This window comes from Varanus komodoensis, unplaced genomic scaffold (genome assembly GCF_004798865.1).
Source record: "Varanus komodoensis strain SLA01 unplaced genomic scaffold, ASM479886v1 scaffold19, whole genome shotgun sequence".
Classification (NCBI taxonomy): domain Eukaryota; kingdom Metazoa; phylum Chordata; class Lepidosauria; order Squamata; family Varanidae; genus Varanus; species Varanus komodoensis.
This window is the reverse complement of record NW_025335550.1, coordinates 7,129,454-7,145,385: the sequence shown is the minus strand read 5'-3', so window position 1 is coordinate 7,145,385 and position 15,932 is coordinate 7,129,454. Positions and strand designations below refer to the sequence as shown.

The window sequence follows — 15,932 nt, the reverse complement described above, 5'->3', positions numbered from 1 at the left end:
GATTGAATATTGTATCGATGTATGGTAGCAAAAAAGATCACCTTAGAGGAGTTCTGAGCAAATGAATGGGGGAACACCTCTTGTCCTCTCCTTTTATACAGAAGCCCTGTGAGTTAGCATTTCCCCCATACTGGAGGTGGTGGGACTGAGAGTAAAGAAAGGCTTCTGAATTCCCAGCAGAAGCAAGATCCAACTGGAAACTTTCTGCTCGGTAGATCAGTCTCTTGTCCCAAATCTTGTCTAGATTTTGGGGAACTGGAGAGAACACAGTTGGGTGTGAAGCAAAAGGCACAAGTAATAGGTATGCAGACCAACTCTGCTGTACGTACTTAATCTTCACTTCTAACGAATCTCTGGCACACCTGCACAAGTGCACAAATGTGTTCATATGAACATTCACTACCTCACGAGGAGGTCATACAAACAGAGCCAAAGTGGGGAGAACAGGTATGCTGCTCTTCTGGGAGGAGCAAATAATGGTATGATAAGCAACATCTGTCCATGTACCAGGTACAGGTGCTGGAAGACCATAAGCTGGCTCTGCCATTGGACAGAGTGAAGCAGTGGCCTCAGGTGGCAGATTCTGGGAGGTGGCAGCAAGATATTGGAGGAGAGCATTGTGGGCCTCCCTGAACCAGCCAGCTGCCTTCTCGGGCAGTGGAAGATGCTTCCTCCTAGCCAGTGCCAAAAAACTGCCAATCCGCTCAGCTTTTGCACAAGGAAGGGTACCATCTCCGCCTCGGCCTCTAGCAGCAACAATGACTTCCTGGACTCCATGTCCCTACAGAAGTGCAAACACAGGTTCCTTTCCTAAGAGGTGCATAAACAAAGACGTTGATTAGATGTTTATCTTGCTGTTCCTCAAGAGGCAATGTACAGCACTGAGGAGGCTGATCCTTGGAACCCTGGCAGATGTCTAGGTTGCCTGATGGATGCTCAGCGCCCCTCCTAGGCAAGGATGCAGGCACACTTTCAGCAGAAGGCCACCTTCATTTTGGAGTCCTTGGGGAATGCACCCCAGTGGCACACGGGGCAGGTGTATAACACCCCAGACACCATCCTATCTTAGCTTAAAGCGGTTCCTCAACCACTTATGGAGCATGAGGGCCATATCAGCCCTTTAGAATGAGGAGAGCTCAATGCACAATAGCCAGGATTTTGTGAGATGGTGGCCAGGAGAAAAGGGGATGAGTTAAGGCTGTTAATGTAACCCTGGGAAGATTTGATGCGTGGGCTTAAGGTTCTGCACAAGTGTTGCAGGCATTGTCTTCTGGTCATTCCAGAGGTGGCATCTTTAAACGCCTCCTGGGGGAAGCAGAAGGGAGAAAGTCACCAATAACAAGTCTCCTGCAGGCTGTACAAATTACTGTTAACTGACCTTGCATCTATTAAGCAACAAATTCAGGGAAGCCACTGGTCAATTATCAATCCACTAGAACATTCCAATTGGATTAGAAAGTCATTAACAATGAGAAAGCTGTCGGTATTTCCCCACCCAATCACAGCTGGAGTAGAAATTAAGTAGCAGTTGTTCAGATTAGCTCATTTTTTTAATGTAATAATGACAAAGTATGCTGTGCAGGAAAAAAATACAAATTGTATGTTATGGAAATCAAAAGTAATAGGACTTTCACAACAGGTCACCATCGTAGTCAATCACTGGTTTGTTAGCCTGTTAAACATTAACTTGTCAACTAACACATCCAGTTGTTTATTACTCTAAGATTTACACACTCAACTAAGCCTGCGGGGGCAGCAGGCCAAGAACAATACCAGGCAAAGCATCTACCCAGAAGAAAATCGCTTCTGCACATTGAAACAGATGATTCGTGTTTTGAGTGCATACTATAGAATTCCACAAACTGGAATTCTACAGTATTTATTCATACCGGAGATCTCTGGCCTTTCTTCCTACCAATCTACCAAGCGATGCAGGTCTTTGGATGGACTTCTCTGGTGGTTCCATATAGACCTTTGGCCTAACTGGAGTCCACCAAGAGAACACCTTTCATTGTATCGGCTCCATCTCTGTGGAATTTCCTGCCTCTTGAGGTCAGGCAGGCACCAACCTTGTATTGTTTTTGGCACATACTTCCTGAAAATAATTTTATTTCAGGAATCCTTCCCCAACTATCCAGCCACAGCATTATTGATTTTGCTGGGTTTTTGTCATGCTGCATTCTTGTTCCATCCATTTGATCTTTTATTGTTCACTGTTCCAAAATCTTCATACCGAAACAAGGGGCAGTACATAAATCTTATGCATAAATGAATGGGTTCATTTACTGAGCCCATTTTCATCATAAAAACTAATCCGTTTTAGCAAATAAGGCCACTATCTGTGATAGATGCATTTACTACCCCTCTTAAACCCACTTTGTGATTTACAAGGTGTTGGAATTCAGACAAATCTTCTCCCATTTGAAACGGTGAATATCTATATCACTTCTGATTGAAGTGAAGTCATCATTTTATCATCCTTAATAATGTTATTGTACCATCAAATTTATTAAGAAGAGTTTCTACTCTGCTTTTAACCCAAACAAAAAAGGCTGCTTGAAAAGGCTCACGGTCAGTCACCCAACGATAACAATGACAAGAATAATCAGAAGATGATGGTGGAGGAGCAAACGGCTGGGTAAAAGCAAGAGCAAAGTAACCCAAACACAACGCAAAGGAGCAAAAGCGGCTTTGTGTCGCTGATGGTAAGGGGTCGATAATAGTCTGAATGTCATTCATTGGTTTAAAACCAGGTCTTTGGCTTCAAGTCACTAGTCAGTAAGAAATGGAGTGCACCCAGTGATAAAAGAAATGCCAAAGGCATGCTTACTCCTGAAGAGGGTCAATGCCCCCTACAGAACCATAGCAGAATTCCATTTGGGGGGCAACAGCTTTAGATTGTCAAAACGTAGTGATGGGTGAATATTAAATTCACATCTCTTGGTCTGCGTTCCCGAAAGATTTACAACCTTAAAAGCTATTAGCTTAAGCAGACTAGTGAATTCCACCTGTCATGAGAGTACATGAAATAGGAGGCAGCCTCCAACTGCTAAGACTCAAGTTTTAAGGAACGACATAGATCAATGTCAACAAGTTTAATTGTATACCCAAATGCAAACAGGAAGTTGGAGCAGCTGCTGAGAGAAAACTGGTGTGACGTGTTTTTCAGCAGCAGGCATCGCTGGTGTTAAGGATCGGGGTGACCCCAACAAAGGGACACCTGCAGAGACTTTGTTCTGAAAATGTCATAACCTTGGAGTTGGAGATGATTGAGTGTGGTAGCATTCCATTTATGGAGTAAGGGCCACCACGTTGGCCTAAAGCCCCCTTGAGACCAGGTAGGACGGAAAGGTTGGTGTATCCTCACCTCCCAGAGCTGCCTCCCATGAGATGCTCCTCCTAAAGTCAAGTTGGTGTCTCCACATGGCATCCATGGACTCCAACATGCCTGTGATGGGCTTCTTGGGGCCCCTTCAGACTCCTTGGCCATCCTGATTTTTATTTTCTGGTTTAATTTCTCCCTTTTTTTAAACTGGGAGGCCAGCATGCGACAAGGCAAAAGGGCCACCCCTCCAGCGTCCTCGCTATTAGGGTTCTCAAGAACGTGTTTGTGTTTTGGAGCTGAGATCCCACCTCTGCCTTGTATTCAGTTCTTGAACAAGTTATTTCTCTTGTAGCCTCATCATTTCCCCCTCTGGGTGCAGCACATCTTGTGTTGTGCTCACATTCCCCAACTTAGTGCCTTCCCAAAGTCTTGCATTCCCAGAAGCTCTCAGCCAGCATGGCCAGCAGTCCAAAACCTCTGCAAGTAAACAGGTTGGGGAAGGGGGGCTATATCTCCAATATAACATGGATTGTGCCCTGATCTAAGCTAACATCTCAGCTCAGGTTGGCCAAAACCGAGTGGTTTACAGCAGCCACCTGATATAGTTCGAACTTCATCCTAGAGCTGAGGGAATGAAAGCCAGAGTCAGAATCGCCTCTCCTGGAGCCCTTCCTCCTGGGAGAAAAGCTGATGGCGGCAGCACAGGTAAGATGCTTCAAGCACCTGTCCCCCTTCCTCCCTGGGCATGCACCTTTGAGTCAACCTCCCTCTCTCAGCAGGTTATGAAGTGCTAGGAAGCCCTGGGGGAAAGGGGGATGCCAACAGCTTCTGTACTCTGCAGTATACAATTACCTGCTATGGTTGTTGTCCAAATTATGTTGTGATGAATGGAGCACTGCAGCTAGAGACCGTGGCCCTAGAAGTCTGGTGAACCATCACCAGAGTTCAGTTTTCATCCCTGAGGCCTCCAGTCTAGCTGGATGTGCTGCATCTGTGAATATGAGTCGTTCACAACCCTCAACCAAATGGTATCTTTCCACAGTGGACCATTTCTTACCTCTGTGTGCTCTGCTTTATACTGGAGAGAACTTGAATATTAAACCTAACTGGAGGTGCCCCAGCTTGACCGATGCAGCCTCCCATGATTTTAGTTCAAGCTTAGTTCTACTCTTCGCTTATGTTCATTATTCTGTAATTAGTTCTGTGCTAAGCCTTCCTGCAAAAGATCACTTGGGAAGGGAAGGGAAGGGAAGGGAAGGGAAGGGAAGGGAAGGGAAGGCCTAACATATTTAGAATGCCTCTTTTAACTATTCACAATTGCCATAAGAGTTGCAAAAACGGACTCTGCACTGATTGATACAAAGATCATTATGACATTCTGCTCAATTGTGCTAATCGCCTCTGCTTAATCAACCTATTAGCAAGTAGCAACCATTTTGAAAAGTTTCCTTGGATTTGCAAAATGAATGGGCTACTGCCACGTTCAGCCAAGCAGAGAAACACAAGGCAGCTATTGATCAAACTGGGCTGAGAAATTGAGAAACAAAGAAACTTTTGTGAAGGTTAACACTATCATATAACAGCACTCCGAGTACATATTCTGCCAGGTGTGCTCCCCTGCTAGGGAGAGATCCTGAGGATTCTGGCACTTCCAATAAGGTCTGGACAGCCAAAGAGATATCAGCACAGCTCAGGAAGCACTCAGCACCTTGAAGAATGAGGCCCCGATTTAGCCAAAGTCACCTTTTTCAGGGGCTGAGTGGAGAAATCCTTCAGTAAAGTGGACTCTCCTGTTACAAAGCTCAGAAAGGATCTCCCATGTTCAGACCCTGAAGTTCAAGCTAGTGCAATAAGTAGGACAACTCAGAAACCATCTGCTCCAGAAGCGGTCTTCTCTTTTCTTTTTCTGGTCTTATAAAGAAGTGTCACAGCATATGCTCTCTACGGTGCCTCCTAAATTAACCCAGAGTGCAGGTCCCCACCCATGTTCCTCGTCTCTGGTATCCATCCAGTCCCCTGTTATTTCAGTACTGATCTTGGGATGAGATGCATCTTGCACCAGCCAGTGCTGTCTCCTGAGACAGATGGCTCGCAAAGATTCCTGCCGCTGCCCCCTCTACCCCCAGGGAACCTTACCAAAGTGGGAAGCAAGAGCTGAGGGAAGCCAGGGTGTAGCAGGTACGCAACACCTACAGTGATGGAGGAGCAGAGGAACGCCAGAAGTCAGACTTGGTGCCCACCAAGCACAGAGTCAGGGACATCCACTGGTCCATCCAGTCCAGCACCGTCTGTGCTATGAGGATGTGATTCTCCAGGGGTTCAGGAAGGGATCCCCCAGCCCAAATGGATGATGCTTAGGGATGGAAACTGGGATCACAGAAGGACCACAGCTCAGCAACAGAGGACATGTTTTGCATGCAAAAGGCTCAAGGTTCAGGCACTAGCTTTACCGGGTAGATTTAGTGAAGGATCCCGGAGTGCAGCTGCCAGTCAGTGTTGACAATATAGGCCTCAAGGGACCAAAGGTTTGACTCAGTAGAGGGCAGCTTCCAATGTCCCAGGCTCCATCCCTTCCCCAAAGAAGTGTAAGCCTTCAAAGCAGCCATCCCCAGGCTCTTTTGCCAGCACCGATGGGCAGGCACAGGTGTGCAGGATCCTTGAAATCTTCTCTGGAGGGTGCAAGTTCAGGAATTACCGTCACTGAAAGCCGTATTTCAGAAGCTACTGGCCAAGAGGCAGGCTATAAACATCTTACTTTTTAAAGGCCGAACAGGAACTGCATTCCACTTTCCCAGCAACGGGTCTGCTGAGCTCTAAGATGCAGCTTCTGACTGGACCAAAACAGTTTAGCATGCTGGGACAAGAATCTATGCTCTGTTGAGTAAACAGGGGGAAATTTCCTCCAGATCTACAACAGAGTATTCTGCGCAAGCAAATACATTAAGAAAACCGTCAAGCCACGGTATCTGTTGTATTTCTTTTAAAGTCACATTCACAGCCTTGGAAATAGGTATCTGTGGGAACCTGACGGGTAGAGATTGGACAGATTTTATTTTCTTGGCTCCCCATCAGCAGGTTAATTTCAATCCACTTTTTTCAACTTTTTCCAACCCACTTAAACCTGTTCCAAAGAAAGCCACCTGCATCCAATGTTTCACATCCGCTTCCTCCCTGCTTCCCCCTCCCCAACACAGACATCCAGAAGCTAGCGAGGGACAAATAAGCAGGGGGAGTGTGGTCTTGCACACCACATGGCAAGGTAGCTCAAAAGCTGGTCTTCGGATCGTAAGGCATGAGAACCGCAGTAGATGGAGCATTTATTGCCAACACAGAGCGGCAGCAAATGGTCTCCAGGGCTTCAGGTGAGGCCCTTTCCTAGCTCTCCTGAGAGATGCCAGGGATTCAGCCTGAGATGCCGAGCAGCTGCTCTTCCCTCTGGACTACAAGGCCTCTCTCCACAAAGGGCCGGGGATGCCTCTTTATGCACACACAGCGGGAGACAAGGCGGCCTTGGGTGGATTCCGTGAGACCCAGCATATCGTTTGCTTTCCGCCCACCCTGCTTTACCCACCTTCACAGCAATAGCTGTAGACAGCGACCGTTGACCTTTCCACTAGGTTTTCATCACGGTGCCAGCTCACAGCCATTTTCCCCATTCCAAAATAGGGCTCGTGTTTCAAGGACGGCATTTGTTGCGGATCCATATAATTTAATAACGTCAGGTTGTACAATGTTCTCTCTTTCAGGTCAGTACCGTCATTCTTTGGGATGTGAGAAGGGCTTTGATCTTGCAAAGCGGACCCCAACTCGGTAATGGAAGTAGCATTATCCTGATGTCTCACGGTGACAGCAGAATCTTCCGTTTCGTTTCTCTCGGCCAAACTCTGCTCCTGCAAAGCCCGGATGGTTTCTCTGTGCAGGTAGTCATTAAGTCTGATTAATGCCTTACACGCCATGGATATTTCAGAATGGGAATAATTTATTTCATAACCTTCCACAGGCCAGGGGACCGTAAATAACCTTGTGCTCAAATATTTGTAAGTACATCCTGGGTTTCCAATTAATATCCGAGATACGGGGGTAACGAAATCTTTCCCTTTGATCCATACAAGATCTTGGAAGAAACAACTGTGCTTTTGCAAAGTCAAAAAGGCCTCTTGAACCGCTGTGTGGATCTCTTTGGGAATCTTCCCAGCATTTCTGAGGATGAGTTTTGAATATTTTGTCTTCCACTAAAAAGAAAAAGGGGGAAATCACATTGGAGTTATTTTAAACCCAGAACAGATGCATACTTGAAGCCTCTGTTATAAGCTATTCAGTAAATAAATACATAAACATAGGAAAAGGAAGGAGGAGGTGGTGATGTTGTCCTCTTAAAATATCATAGGCTAAAAAGCTCTTTGACACCTGAGATAATCTTTATTCTTTTCCACCATGCAGTGGGTTGATTTCATGAAAGGCCTTGTTACGTTCCCAAAGATTTTGACATATTACCAGACGTTGCTGAGCAGGGCAGGTCTTGAGCGGTGGGTAGATTTCAGAACATGCCTTGAGAGGGGATGATTTGGTGAATACACCATGCTGGCTTAACATCGAACACTGATCTTAAATGGGCAGCTGGTTCGTGACCTAACCTAGGATGGGTTTCACCAGGCCTGGAACCACAATTTCTCTTCTTTCTAAACCTTCTTCTAAGAGAAGAAACAAGAGAAGGACGTGAGTCCAAAGAAAGGTGACAATAGGAAAGAGGAAACCTGGATTAGGTCGGAGGAAAATGAAAGGGAATGTCCAGTTAGCTGAGTTGGGGAGGAGTTCATGGGAAGACCTAAAAGACCAGTTCAGTGTTAGGCTCCGATAAACGGTCTGGCCTCCTGTGGCATACTTTTCAGGCCCTCATTAGGTGATTAGATATGTTCATGGATGATAGGTCCACCCAGGTCTGTCATACACAACTGCTTTATGGAATCACTATGTCCAAGAGATCGTGGCATGGAATGTCAGTGGATGCAAGAAAATAGCAGAGAAGGACTAATGCCATCATGGCCTGCTTGTGGGTTCTCTCAGGTATTTGCCCATTTTAGAAGAACATATGATAGACCTTTGGGCTGATCCATTTTGACTCAACAGGCTGACATTCCAGCATTACAATCGGGCTGCACTGTTGCAGGTTGGGGCCAAATGTGGCCCTTCGCTTCGTCAAGATTGGGAGCTGGCGGGCACCAAGACAATGCTCCTGATGGCCCACAGTCCTGGTATATTGCAGAGCTGTCCCATCCCATCAGCCCCAGGACTACACAGGCTGCCATTGAGTAAGTGGTTGTGTAAATCTATTCCTAATTAGAGAAGAAATGGCAGAAGAGCCTGAAAAAATAAATAAAAGAAAGCCCATTATGACATATCTAAGGCAAATATGCTTCACTTGTTAAAAGGCCATAACTTTTCACCCTCCTGTTAAAACTGGGAGCTAATAGGTTCCATATTTTAATGCCAGTCTACTGAGAGATGTGTTACTTTTTGGCTCGTGAACTAAAGATTACATGCTCCGAAAGCATTTTATCAATACATCTTAAAGAATGGCTCCAGGGTTTCTTTAAAAGAACCCTAAAAATGTGTGTGCGCACACGCATGCGCTTTAGAACATGCACGCACACATGGGTATCTCAAAAGCGAAAAAGAAAAAGGAAAAAGAGAAGCAGGAAATGGAAACACATTTCCAACACATCATCTGAAAATGCCGGTCAGTCTTCTTTAATTCTCCAGCCAGTCATCTTGCAATGTCCTACATAAGGAAAGCATTAAGAGATCAGAAGACAAAGAAAGGGGAAAAGATGGAAAGGAAGGCAAAACATACACATGCCGTGAAGCTCATACTGGACACTTTTACTGATTGAAGGGACCAAAATCATGTAGTTTTTGCTTTATCTCTGACAGCTGATATTAAAGGTCACCTCATGCTCCATGCAGATAAAAGCAGCCATGTGACCTGATGCTGCCAACAAGCATGCAAAACATTTCGTGTTTAATTTTCCAGCGTGTCCATTATCCCAGTAGAAAATGTAACTCAGCCACTGGAGGCCCTGCTGGAGGCCCTGCTCCAGATTTTCAGCCATCTTCAAATCACTGAGTTTCATTTCCAGGGAGCCACGATGACTTCTTCACGCAAGGGGCAGGAGCAAACCATAACCCAGTGAGGTCACCTCTGCATGAACAAGCCAGCACTTCAGTTCTATGGAGATAATAATGTTCCACTCCAGGAAGACATCTGCACATGGATTGTGATTTGCTGGGTATGATGTCCTCTGCCTCCATCAATATGGCAGCCACTTTGCCCTTCCCTTCCCATGTTTTAGGATGATCTCTCAGCTTTCAGCTGGTTCTGCTCTCTCTGAGATACATTTTCATGCTGCCTTAGACTACACTTGTTTATTGTTCTTAGTGCTGGAAATTGTTTCATGTCTTGTTATGAGCTGGCCTGAGAACACCGCTGCAGATATTGTTAATCAACAACGGAAACAACCCTAGGATGCTGCCACCGAGTTATTCCATCGGTCCATGTAAACAACCCACTGAGTCATTCCATTGGACCATCCAGCTCAATATGGGGTATAGCAGGGAAGTAGAACCTTAGGCCAGCAACCAAATTTGGCCTTCCGGGAGGTCCAGTCAACTCCCAGGGGGTGCTTAGATGGCCATACACCCTTTTTCCTGTAACCAAGAAGTTTCTGCTTACCCCCAGCTGGTTTCCAGGCTTTGGTTTCTCCACTCAGAGAAGAGGTAATGTGTCTCTTTCCAGCATTTCATGCTAAAATATTCTGACACATGGGGTGTTTTAAAGCTCCCCTCCAATCTTTTGCCAGGGCCCTTGGGATCTTCTCTAAAACTAAATTCAGCCCTCCTCTCAGCTCTTCAGTTCCTCACTGATGGGTAGCAACTCTCCAGCCTTGAAGAAGACTTCTCCTGCACTTTGTGGAGGTGCTTGGGACGGCACACACAAATCATGTGTTCTGTCACTGCACTACAGGCCTTCTCTCAACTGCCATAATATTATCTGAAAGTTTTGTGCTTCAGCTCAAAGAGGAAGGAGGGTTACAGTCTGTTTTGACAAAGAAATAGAAAGGGCGAGGGGAAAAGTTCCTCCTTCCTGTATCAGTGGGGGGAAAAACCAGACCATTTGTTTTTTTAAAGATGCTACTTCATATGCATCTTTCAGCCACATGTCAATACAAGAAAGTTGACATGGCAATAATGTAGGAAGTCCTGCTGTAGCTGTTCAAACTAAGTAGGAGATTCCTTTTTATGTCTTTCATCTCACTCAATATGTTCCAACTTAGCTTGACTGAACTTACCCAACTCTTTCCATGTGTTTCACATTTGACCAGAGTGTTGTCGAAGAGAGACACAGCATATTCTTCCGCTTCTTCAATAACACTCCTTCTCCATACCCATTTGGATTATATATGTGTGTGTCATTATCAGGCTAGATTTTCTTTTCTTATTAAGAGTCAAATGATTGGATGATTGGAAGGGCCAGAAGGTTATCAAGTCCAAACCGCACAGTTCTGAATCAACTTCCTCCTCCTCACACATACACAGATTCACCCAAATAATCCAGACTGCCGTGTCTGACAGACAAAAGCAACCCAATTTTTCCTCCATCGCATGCCCGCCAGGAACAGAATGAGTCACCCTGGTTTAAAAGCAGCTCACACTCCCATTGAGCTCTGCATTCTCAAAGAAAGTTAGGTAGGTCATCTCTCATGACCATTCTTCCGTTGCAATGTACAAACCTTGGGAGGAACCAGGATTATTTTAAACGTGCATTCAAAAACCAACTGGATAATGTGGGAAGACGCAGAACATTTTTCTGTCTAAACAGGCTAATATTTTAGACATTTTTCTGTCTAATATTGTACCTTAAGAAACAAGAAAAATGCATTTGCAAGACTACATTTCACAAAGTATCTAGCATTACCAGTTGGTAGAAACCATCATCCTTGGGTGTCAAATATGGCAGCCAGTTCTCTCCAAGTTCATCCAGGAGCTTCCGTTTCTAAAAGATGCAAAAGAAACGTGTCACAGTGAGTTTTAAGAAAAGCACCACTGATTTCTGAGCAGCCAGATGTTTAACCACAAAGTGTGAGGTGGACAAGTCCTGTCCCTCCAGATGTGTCGTCCTCCAACTCCCCTACCACTGGTTGCCTGGCTAGAACTGATCGGGATGGCAGGCCAAAATGCCTGGAGGGCCCCAGTTTGTCCAGAAGTGCACTAGGCCCTCCCATCTGTCTCAGCTTGGTAAAGCTCAGCCATGGTTTTGTCCTCCAGCCGCTTATCCTAGGACTGAAAGTGAGATGGGTCTAGAGCATCTGCTTTTGCCAAGATCTTTGTGCTCCCAGGGCCAGTTCAGCTATCACTCACTTGATATAAACAACACATGGGCAACTTGAGGACCCACCTGGACCAAAGGGGTGGAAAGGTAAGAATATTTAGAATGAATGGATCCCAATGTAGGCTTTACAATCCCTACTGTGAAGACTTTCCTTTGGCGAGAGTGCTCAAACCCTTAAAGTGTTACTTCAATAGGAGAAAGAACAAGATTGATATCTTGCAGGTTTTATTCATGAGAAAGTGGGAAATGAGCAAAAATTTCAATATGGTATATGCGGTATTGTAAGATGAGCTTCAGTTTTGCATTTCTCTTTGAGGGCATTGCTCTGCTCCTGTTTGAAGTATTTTTACAAACCAGGTCATCTCATTTGCTAGACCAGCTTTTCCAAACCACTTATCCCGTAAGGAGGGATGGGACCTCCATGGTCACTTAGGGTAGGCATGCTGAAATGAATGGGACTTAAGTCAGGTATTACTAAAATGTCCCACTGCTTTGAAAATGTCTGCTCTAAGCTCTTCAGGTCCTAACCCAGGAACTCAGATCACCCCAGTTCCAGAACCACTATTGTCAAATTCCAACAGCAACTTCCTCAACATTCCTTCTTTGTGCTGTTGATTCCTCCCTCTTATCTCAATATTCCAACCTCAAAGGAATTTTCTCCTGCCCTCCCACTGGCTTCAGGAAGATGAAGGTGAAGAGAAACAGATTACGGGTTGGATTTAGACTCAGTTCTGCCAAGAGTACACCTGCTGACATGGAAAAGAAAACACTCACCTAAAACAAATAGAACTGAAATTAGGCTTGACTGAATTGTCCCACTGCTTTCAGTAAGTCTACTGAAGTCTGGATCCAACAACTTAGAAAGAAGACCTGCAGTGCAAATTTACTCAGATGTTCTACTCTGCTGAATGCCAATTAGGTAAAAAAATTATACAAAGGTTTGCAGTCTATGGGTATGCGGTTCATTTGCAGGATTCTCGGTTGTGCCCTGAAGAGGGAAAATAGTAACAATAACCTCTTCTAATGCAAAAGAGGAAAGCAAAAGAGGAAAGAGAAGCAAAAAGCAAACTCCTATTTTCTGAGAAAGGATCCAACACAATTCTTCCCCGCTAACATCTCTGGATTTGTTTCATGTTCCTTTGCTTATCTTTATTTTCTGTGTCATATTACAGGGCTAATGGATTTTTAAACCTTACTATACTTAGGGAAATGGCATTTTTCAAGTGGAATCATTTGCTTTGAAAACCCATACTTTGGCCTATGTGGGTTTTTCATACAGTCTCCGCCAACTCCGACCACCAAAGAGAGAGAGGGAAAAACAGAAGCAATCACTCCTCTGCAATCAACTTGGCCTTTGCCTCACGCAGATCGAGAATTACATGCTCCAAGAAAGCTTATCTGTTGTCATTTACATACCAACCAGACTTTGCCTTCAGTAGGAGAACTCAACATGCTGCTGTACTTCAACCCGAACAACACAAGTAGTTGAACGTGGGAACAGAAACACCAAATAATGTAATAGCCACGCAATTCCAGGAGGTGGTGCTGGAAATTGGTTGCCCTCCTTTGTGATGTGGCTCCATGCCTTTGACCCATGGGCTGAATTCAGTTTTGGAGAAGTGCTCAAGTGCAACATGGCAGTTGAGGAGGGATGAACCAAACTACCAAGCACAGAGAACCAGCATATTTTAGATTTCACCTTTTTTGGCAAGCAACTAAACCTTAGAAGTATGTCAACCTTTCAGAATGGAATGGAGAGAACATCCGTGAAAGACACATCGCTATCTGGGGTATCCCGAGCCAGCTTTCTATGTTCTCATTTCCTAACAATGCTAATAACAACTATAGCAAGTTGATCAGGAGCTGAGCCTGCCAGTTCACCATAAAGCCTAGATTTAAGAGTTTGCAACCGTAATGGGAAAACCAAAAGTTTTGTCCTATAACGTAGTAATTTGTTGCATTGTTGTATGGCAGATATTTCTATATTTGTTTTATTGTTGTATATCTCTTTTGGAAATGTATCTGGGATTTATTGTAAAATGTATTTGGAAAGGTATATTTGCTTTTATATTTGGCAATGTAAACTGCCCAGAGCATAACTTATGGGCTATGTGTGCAATATAGAAGTGTAACAGAATAATATAGTACCAATGTGCACCATGTTTATTCCAGTTTATCCACCACAGCTTCTCCCAATGAATCCCGGGAATTGTGGTTTTGTGGGTGCACTGGGAATTTTCTCTTAGATATTCCTCATTTTTTCCACAGAGCTAGTTTTCAAGGGCTCGCTGGGGCCAAAGGAATGGTTACTGATAGAACAACCTTAACCATATTAGGCAAGAAGTGTTGTTGTTTCTACACAGCTCAACAGCCAGTTTTTCTGGGCAGCTTTCAATTTTAATTAAGACTCCCGCTTTCACTTTAGCTTCTCATAGTATACAGTTTAAATGTGTGCGGGGGGCAGGTGTTTACCTTTTTTAAAATCTTCTTGGTTTTATTATTTTCAAGTTTATGGTCTTAATTCAATGTCTTTCGGCAGATAAATCATGGAACTGATTTCAGGTTCTGTCCATTTATTTTTTCTTTCAATATATATTTTGGAATAAGATGCAAACAGACGCCAACCAGCATCAACGGTGCGTCCGTTCTCTGCTTTAATTTCATAACGGGTCAAGTTACGGAAACAAGAGGTTGGGAGTTCACAGCCAGAGGTGGAGAAGAGCAAGTCCCAATCATGATTTTTCCTTTTTCAAATGCAGCGAGGGCTAGCACAAGCCGACAAATTGGCAAGTCTTTCTGAATCAAGTCCAGGTAGCACTGACTAATCCATTCCATATTTCCTTAACAGCAGCTCACTGATCCTAAGTGGACTGACAACTACTGCATTAAAATTTATAAAATAGACATGCAGCCTGATCTCTCTGAATTTACAGTTTACAGTCTTCTTTGGGGACGTATTATAAAACTGACACAGAGACACTGGTGAAACCAAGTGGAATGTTACTTTAGATTAAGTTGGCAGGCAACACATTAGTGCGTTGTATGATTTCCAAGAAGCAACACTCATTTAAAATAAAACTATATTGCAAAGTAATATGATATATTAACCTTATTTGTGGCATTAAACACACGGCAATGCTTAGCCTGGTTGTTGCTCAATTGGAAACGGAGCTCGGCAAAACCCTTTGGAGGGAAAAGGAGACTATTTCCATGTTTGCACAATAAAGGGATGTTGAGGGATAGAGGAGATAGATTTCAAATGCACAGGGCAGTACTATATATACTGACAATTTCTTTGTCAAATGTTAAGCTCCTGGCAAAAGCACGCAGCATTAAAATGCACTCTGGAGTGGAGGTAGGTACCATCTCGCGTTTGATTGTCAGATCTGACTAAGCGAATGCTCTCTTGCTTGATGCGCAGACAAATACACACACAGCTGGGTGGTAGAACACACAGCTCTTCTCAGACACGGGGAGCTGTCACACACGTGTCAAATACATCAAGCGGCTTGCAAATTCCTCCAAAACAAAATGAAAAGGGATGGGGGAAGTAAAAGGGAAGGAAGAGGCAAGAAAATACAGAGGAAAAAAGTCTGGCTTTTCCAACTGGCTGGGCTGTGCGTGTGTGTGTGTGTACACACGTGTGTGTGTGTGATGTATGTGTGTGTGTGCACATGTGTCTGTGTAATGTGTTTAGAAATCCCAACAGGTAAAAAGTATACAGAAGTGGAAACTTTTTCCAAGAGAGACACAAGCAGGCCAATTAGGTGAAGGCACGAAGGGCACAAGAGGTCATAGACTTAGGTGCCATTTATGGTGGAAGGCGAAGTTAAAGGGGGGGTGCAAGGAGACAGAAAGAACAAGCAAGGCTGAGCCGCAATGAGGAGGTCAAGCAACGTGGGCTAAGAAGTTGTGTGCGCATTGTGTGATAGTGGGGTTTAATTCTGGAGTCTCCAACATGGTGGTGCCTGCAAGCCTCCCTTTTATTGCCAAAGATTTAATTTTAAAAAGAAGAATTTGGAGGCCAGCAGGCTTCTAAGGAAAGTGCCATCCATTTTACTTGCAAGAATGCTTTAACACTCAGCCGTTGGATGAAACGGCCAAGGATGAAAGCGAGTTCAAAATCTGTTTCTGCATTTTGGAGCTCAGCCCCCCACTTCTGCCACTTGGTGACAGGTCAAGTCCCCCATGGCAGCCATTTTGTGAAAGTGCCAGAAACTG

The 15,932-nt window shown here is 44.5% G+C and overlaps 1 protein-coding gene across 6 annotated transcripts in view; it reads right to left on the bottom strand.

Moving 5' to 3' along the window:
- FTO (FTO alpha-ketoglutarate dependent dioxygenase) overlaps nucleotides 1-15,932 on the bottom strand; it is a 233,243-nt gene that overhangs the window by 179,251 nt on the left and 38,060 nt on the right. For all 6 annotated transcript variants that reach the window (XM_044427731.1, XM_044427733.1, XM_044427730.1 and 3 more), the window contains exons 2-3: nucleotides 11,298-11,375; nucleotides 6,897-7,557 (exon numbers count right to left, since the gene is read on the bottom strand). In XM_044427731.1, the coding sequence (XP_044283666.1) occupies nucleotides 6,897-7,557; nucleotides 11,298-11,375 (739 nt within the window). The remainder of the gene's footprint in view (nucleotides 1-6,896; nucleotides 7,558-11,297; nucleotides 11,376-15,932) is intronic.